Source organism: Piliocolobus tephrosceles, chromosome 17, assembly GCF_002776525.5.
Source record: "Piliocolobus tephrosceles isolate RC106 chromosome 17, ASM277652v3, whole genome shotgun sequence".
Taxonomy (NCBI): Eukaryota; Metazoa; Chordata; class Mammalia; order Primates; family Cercopithecidae; genus Piliocolobus; species Piliocolobus tephrosceles.
The window spans coordinates 67,730,131-67,738,026 of record NC_045450.1 but is presented as its reverse complement, the minus strand read 5'-3'; the positions used below and the strand labels follow the sequence as shown (position 1 = coordinate 67,738,026).

Below are 7,896 nucleotides of genomic sequence, written 5' to 3'. Positions count from 1 at the left end.
CATATACAGTATGTGTATGCCTGTATATACATATACACATACACACATATACATATATACAGTATATGTGCATATACAATATGTGTATGCTTGTATATACATATACACATATACACACATATATATATATATACACTGAAGTCACCAAAAGTCATTGGGAAACAAAAACAGAAGGAGCAGGAGTAGGTTGGGCAGTTTAGCTCTGAGATACCTATGACCTGTTAAATGTGGATGTATATGCATAGACATACATATACACCATATACATATACAAAACCATAAACAATTACCATAAACAATTACATATACATATACATATATATGTATACACACATACATATACTGAAGTCACTGAAGGTCACTGGGAAACAAAACAAAACAACAGAAGGAGCATGAGTAGGTTGGGCAGCTTAGCTTTGGGATATCTCTGACATATTAAATGTGGATGTGTACATATGTGTATATATTATATGCACATATACCCTATGTATGTGTACATGTACACATAGGTATATGGTATATAAACATGTATAATGTATACACATACATATACACCATATACACATACAGCACCATGTACATACATAGGGTATAAGTGCATGTAATGTATATGTGTACACATATGTACACATACACATACACCCATATAGGTGTACAGCACAAAATGCAGCACCACATATAATTCTAGTGGGCCACTGTTTCTTGCCTATCCACCATCCATTTCCTTTCCTCTGAAAACAGCTCTTTAATTTACTTTGAGGAACTACATTTCTTTCACTCTCAGTCCATGTGTTTTCAGGTGAATAGGGCTGACTCTGCCCTGGCTTCAGGAAAAGAAATGTGACCAAGACATGGCCAACCAGAACATCACAACCCAATGGACACCATGTTTAGTTCAGGGGTAGGCACATGATGCAACCTACGAAATTCAATTTCAAGGTTTTGTTAGCATTGTCTTGAAGAGATGCTTTCTCAGGCACTTCAGACCAGGAGAATGAGGGGAGTTCCAGAGACCTCCACCTTGGGAGGTAGGAAGACATGTGACTGTCTCAGTATATCCAATAAAACGGAAATGGAGCCACAAGATGCATAGGGATTAAAGCTGATTTGGACACCACTACATAGCCATTCCTGAAGGCAAAAGTATCCCTTAAATAGTTCCATGAATTAATCCATGAACTATCCCTAAATTAGTTACACGAGTCAATTAATTCCCACTGCCCCTCCCCCCTACATTTTTAGAGTTGGATTTCTGTCATTTGCAACAACAATAACAAAGAGAATCTTAGCCAACATAATAAAATGAAGACCCACTTTCCACATAAGACAGACAGAATCTAATGTCCTCCTTGAAGCCAAGTTATCTCAAACAGATGTGTTACCTGCAAGGAGCCCTGGATGTCTCTCCCTCCGACAATCACGAGTTCTGCCATATCTTCTGCATGGGGAGTCCGTGCATGGACAAACAGAGTCTTGCCCACTGCAGTTATGTTTCTCAGGGCAACTAAGCCGCCATCGCTGTTCACCTTGAAGTATGGGCTTGAGACCTCATAGCGTAGCTTGTCATTTCCCTTACAGTCACTGAAGGTCACTGGGAAACAAAGAAAACAACAGAAGGATCATGAGTAGGTTGGGCAGCTTAGCTCTGAGATATTTCTGACCTGTTAAGTCTGAATTGCCACATAGTTCCCCACCCCAGAGTTCACAAATGCTACCCTTTATCCCACAGCAAGCCGCTTGTACCCAAGTGACTTTGTGCTAATGGACTTCACTCAATCAAGACATGTCCTTGACGACCTCTCATGTTCCAGGCAGGTGCTAAGCTCTGAGAATGCACACTTGAGTGTGTTCTCAGTAGAGTGAAGAGTCAGATCTGGCAGAGTGACATTTGAGGGAAGTGATCTAATCTTGGCATGTGTGGGTGACTGAGCAGAACCACAGGGTGCTCAGGAGCATTGAGGAGAGCTGACAGAGATGATATTTGAGCTGGGTATTGAAGACAAGCAGGAGATGAGAAGGCTCTTAAGAATGTAGAAGACATTACAGGCTATTCAAAGGCATAGGGATGAGGGCTAAATAGCAAAACAGATTCAGGGAATGAGAATTAACGATGTGCATATAAATGTATACAGTATACACATATACATACACATATATATAGTATATACATATATACACCATATACACATACAGGACCATATACATACACATGAGATATGCATGTAATGTATACATGTACACATACCCATACACCATATATGTATACAGCACAATATGCAGCACCATATACAATTCTAGTGGGCCACCTTTTCTTGTTTATCCATCATCCATTTCCTTTCTTCTGAAAACAGCTCCTTAATTTACTTTGAGTAACTACATTTCTTTCACGCTCAGTCCATATGGAATAGTCCACATGTTTTTAGGAGAATAGAGGCAAACTTAAAATACGGCAGGGATGGTGGGAATCTAGAATGGTGGGGATCTAGAAGGGAAGGGTGGAAATGAGGCTGAAAATGTCTCTGGGAGACAAGTTGGGAAAAGTCAGTAAGTTAGGGTGCTTTCTGGTAGCCCTGGACGATTTGTTGTGTGGAGAGGGTCAAGATCAGGTGTGTGCTCTGCTTTCAGTGGAGAGCAGTGCTTCTCAAGGATTGGGGTGCATCAGAATCACACAGGGTGCTTTTTTTTTTTTTTTTTTTTTTTTTTTTTGATAGAATCTTGCTCTGTCATCCAGACTGGAGTGCAGTGGCACGATCTTGGCTGACTGCAGCCTCTGCCTCCAGGTTCCAGCAATTCTCCTGTCTCAGCCTCCTGGGTAGCTGGGATTATAGGTGCATGCCACCACGCCTGGCTAATTTTTGTATTTTTAGTAGAGATGGGGGTTTCACCATGTTGGCCAGGCTGGTCTCAAACTCCTGACCTCAGGCCTCCCAAAGAACTGGGATTACAGGCATGAGCCCCTGTGCCCGGCCCACAGGATGCTTTTTAACAATTCGGAGGACCCAATACAAAGATTATAACTTGGCAGATCTGGGTTATACCAAGTGATTTAAAGAAAGGCAGGAAGAGAGGCCAAGAGAACCACTTTCAAGTTCAATGTTGTATCAAAGATGGCTGTCCAAAAAGAAGGCAGTGGTGCTGATATGGAGAGTGGACAGATGTGAGCAAAGTTCCTGCCATGGAATGGCTTAGTCATGTGTGCGAAGGAATGGGGAAGATGGGCCCCCTGCATGAACCACATGGAGCAAAGGGCATTGACACAAGCAGAGGCTGTGATGGCTGATCATGCTCCCCTCAATGGTGACTCTGCATGTGGTACCCAATTCTATTATTATGGGTATCACGACTCATTATCTGTACGTGCATTTGCCTGTCTGCCTCGTGCTGTAAACTTTCAGGCCCCTTATGGGTAAGCAGAGAATTGTACTACGTGCTTTTTGCTCTCTGCTGAATAGGCTCATTTGTTTAGTAAACCTTTAATCGAAGCATAATGTAGACACAGAAAAGTGCATAAATCAGAATATACAACCCAATGAATTTTTACAAAGTAAGCACACCCAACTGCCCAGCACCCAGACCATAACATGACACATTACCAGTCCCCTCCCTTCCTGAGTAAAATTCCTACCCTCTTCCACAGAGGCTACATTATTCTAGCTTCTAATACCATAGATTTGTTTTACCTGCATTTGCACGGCATCTAATGGGATCATACAGTATGCACTCTCTACTGTTTGGCTTCTTCATTCAACATTACATTCCATGAGATTCAACATGTGACTGTGAGTCATGCTAGTTTATTCTAATCACTATAATAATAATCACTGATCACTGTATAGTATCCAGGTTACCATATTTATCTTAATCATCGTATAGTATTCCATTATGTGGCTGTATTGAGTCTATTTATCTATTCTACTGTCGATTGGTATTGCGACTATTTCCAGTTTGGGGCTCCAAATATTCTCGCTAGGAACTTTCTTGTATATACCTTTTGGTAACAACAGCTAGATAGGTTCTAGCACACTGTTAAAGTCAAATATCTGAAAATCTAAGCTCATCTGCATAGGTCATAGCACACTGTGAAAGCCATATAAATATCCGAAAATCTAAACTGGTATTTCTACTCTGGGAAGATGATACTTAGGGTGATAATAATCATATTAACTGATAATAATAGTGGATAATTCAGACTGAGCACTTTCCACATTCAAGGATCGGTGCTACACATTTTGCACACATCATCTTAGTTAACCTTTACAAGGACAACAAATGAAGTACTATTTTGATTCCCTTCTCCTACAGTTTCTAGATAAGGAAACTGAGGCTCATAGAGGGCAAAGTTGGTGCCCAATACACACAGGTTGTAAATGATCAGCCAGGATTTGAACCCTGGTCCACTTGCCTCTCACCACTGCACGTTTTCAATAAAGACAATACCCCATGGAGAACACAATCCTTCTGAAATCCTATCAAAACCTGAGTACAGTAGTTTCCCCATCTCCATGGCTTTGCTTTCTGCAATTCCAGATACCATGGTCAACGCAGGTCTGAAAATATTAAATGGGAAATTCCAGAAATATACAATTGATAAGTTTCAAATTGTGTGCCATTTTGATTATTGTTATAATTGTTCTATTATATCATTAGTTGTTGTTCTTAATATTTTACTGTTCCTAATTTGTAAATTAAACTTTAATATAGCTATGTATATATAGGACAAATTACCATATATAGGGTTGGGTAGTATCCATGGACTAAGGTATCCACTGTGGGTCTTGGGACATCCCCTAAGGAGAAGCAGGGACTACTGTAGAGAGCTGTGATTGCCCTTCTCAGTCCTGTTTTCACGTTCCTGCTTGGTTCAGAAGAGCACTGCATGGTCCAGTGCCTCTTGGTCACTCTGCAAAGGTTCTAAGGCTTTCCATGGCTAAGTCAGCTTTAGGGCCATCTTTGCACGGACACACAAGGGGACTCTGGGGAGCCTGCAGTTCTCAGACACTTGCTCACTTTCTCTAACCATGTTGGTAGCCAAGATTAATTGAACATGCTTAGTTTCAGTTTTTGGAAGTGAACTATGAAGGAGTGACACCAAGGCTGCTTTCATTGTTGTTATCAATTAGTACTCACCCACTGGAGGCAAATTACTCAAATGACAAGGCCTGATGGGAAATTACTGCTTCAATTGCCAGCATGAGGTTCTAGTCCTAACCCTTGAACAGAATCAAAGAAGACAGTCTCAGCTGGGGAGTCAATGGGGTAGAGGAAAAGGCATACGAAAGTCTGTGGGGGTTCTAGATTCACAGCTAAGTTCCTTCTTCCTACCCTTTCATCCTTCCATAAATATTTACTGAGAACCTACATAATGCTAGATGCTGAGGTTATGATGTTGAACAAAGACAGGCACAGTCCCTAGTTTGAAGTCTAACGTGGAAAACAGACATTAATTTAATACTCATAAGTAATTGGGGACCTATTACTTAGGCAGAGAAAACCACAACATAGGCAAAGGTCCTGTGGCTTCTACAGAACTGGAAATAAGCCAGTAAGACTGGCACAGACAGCAAGTGAGAATGCAAGGAAGTTAGAATGGAGATAAGCTAAGCTCGGGCAATACGGGGTACTAGGGGCCACACAGCCCTGTTACTTGGAGGAAGCCTTGGATTCTCCCGTTGCAACTATAAGACTAGCTTTTCTCCACCTGAGTCTCATGTAATTATGGATCTTCATTGCAAAACAATACTTAGCACTCAAGGTCCTCCATGACTAGGCTGTCCATCAGCCTCCCCTCTACCTTTGTCTTCACTGCGTACCTCACACCTCACCCACTCTTGTGTCTCCCTACTCTACCATCGCACCCTTTGTGTATAGTGCTCCCTCTCTGCAGAAGGCATTTCTCACCTTCTTCACCGTGTTAACTCGTGCTTATTCTTCAAGATTCAACTCAAGCAACTTCTTCAAACATTCTCTTTGTGTTCCCAGAATTTCCTGCATATAGAACCTTTTATATCATGTTATATCAGTGTGTCCATATTATGTATTTGTTTTTTGCACCAGAACCACGAGCAGAAATTGAGTCTTGTTCTTTCATTCATCTTTACATCTCTGGCAATGAACAGAATGTTTTTCCATATGGGAGGCCATCAATAATAATTCCACTTTGCTCAGTTACTCTCCAAAGCAAAATGATGCTTTAGTAATGGTAGAGGATTGGCGGCAGGGGGGAGGGGAGGTCTCCCTTCTGTGCTGTGAGCAAGAGGCATCCGGTAAGCCTGTGAATTGGGATAAGAGGCCTCTAGTGACCTCTTGACTTCATTGAACCCAGCAATAGGGAGTGGAAGGAAATGAAGAACTTAGCCATGCTCTCCCCTTGGCCCCTAGACCCCACGGGCATCCATTTAGAATGGCCCTCAGCCGCTGTGCTTAGCTCTGACCTAGCGCATTGGTGAAGTCAGACATGGTGCCTTATCTGTCCCCATAATGCCAGTAAAACTAGCATAGCCCCAGAGAATGGATGCAATCAGTGTGTGCATTTTGAATGAAGTGATGCTTGGACAGACAACAGTCATGGCATCTACTACTTATTGAGTGGTCCCTGAGAGCTAGGCTCTACGCAAAGGACTGTACACGCTATACCTCCTTTTAGCCTCATAGCAGTTCTACAGCAGGGTTGCTCAACTTTTGTTTTTTTTCATTACTCCCCTTAAGACTCTTCTAAGAATTTTTTTCTAATTGCCACTATTCCTGTTAAATTTTAATATCACAGATATACTTATATCTGTGTAGGTACTACAAGTATATCTGTACTTTACATTTGTAAGTGCAATTTTTGTACCCCCACCCTTGAAACTTTTTCACCCCCCTTGGGGGAAATATAGCCCCACCGAGAATGCACAGTCTATAATCTATAAGCATCATATTCAATTTTACAGGAGAAGAGACTAAGTCTCAGAGAGATTGACTCGCTCGTGGTCCCATATCCAGAAAGGTCTAGAGCAAGAACCTTCCCTGATCTGTTCAGTCTGCCTCTATAGCCCAAGCTCTGGGCACATCTGCTTGCTAGGAATAGATGGGCAAGAGGAGAAAGGACAGTTGCCCCAACATGGCCCCCTTGGGCATCTCACAAACCCCTTTAGGGTCATCAGAGGTACCAAGTAAGGTCACACTGAAAGAACAAATGCAGTTTCATGACCTGGCACATCATAGGCACTCAATACTTTCTAGCACCCTTCCCGACTTTCTAAATGAAATAGCTAACAGATGCATAATTGGGTCTTCGTACATTTTTGATACCACTTACCAACTCAGGAGCTGGTGCTTTAGGCCATGATTCTTTCTCAAGACTGGCCATCTATGAAATGCTGAAGGAGCATTAAAAAGAATAGCAATACCTGCCCCTGCTCTCTCCCAAGATTATGATACAATTGTGCTGAGTTGGGTTCTGTGTGCATTAGTATCTCTTAAAAGTTCCCCTGATGAATCTAATGCAGACAGAGCCAGGAACCAGCACCTAAAATAATAAATTGTTTGTCAAGGTGCCAGGTCTCCACATTTCCCAGTCATTCTTGGAAAAGAGTAGAGGTTGGGGACATGGCATGCCAGCAACTGTTATTTCTGTGCTCCAAGAAAGGTAAGTTTTAAGGTAGGTTTTTAAGCGCTTTTCTAATCCTGACTTACGTGTAGGAGCCCTGTGACTTTGGGCAAACCACCTGATACTGTTTGTCTGTGTCCCCACCCAAATCTCATCTCGAATTGTAGTTCCTGTAATCCCCATGCGTCATGGGAGAAAGCCAATGGGAGGTAATTTAATCACGGGGGTGGTTACCTCCATGCTATTCCTGTGATAGTGAATTCTCACGAGATCTGATGGTTTTATAAAGGGCATTCTCCCACTTCACT

The 7,896-nt window shown here is 42.0% G+C and overlaps 1 protein-coding gene across 1 annotated transcript in view; it reads right to left on the bottom strand.

The window, feature by feature from the left end:
* The window catches only part of CDH13 (cadherin 13), a 1,108,439-nt gene that overhangs the window by 701,741 nt on the left and 398,802 nt on the right, over window positions 1–7,896 (bottom strand). Inside the window, exon 3 of the mRNA XM_023226862.2 lies at window positions 1,383–1,591. Coding sequence (XP_023082630.1) covers window positions 1,383–1,591 — 209 coding nt within the window. The remainder of the gene's footprint in view (window positions 1–1,382; window positions 1,592–7,896) is intronic.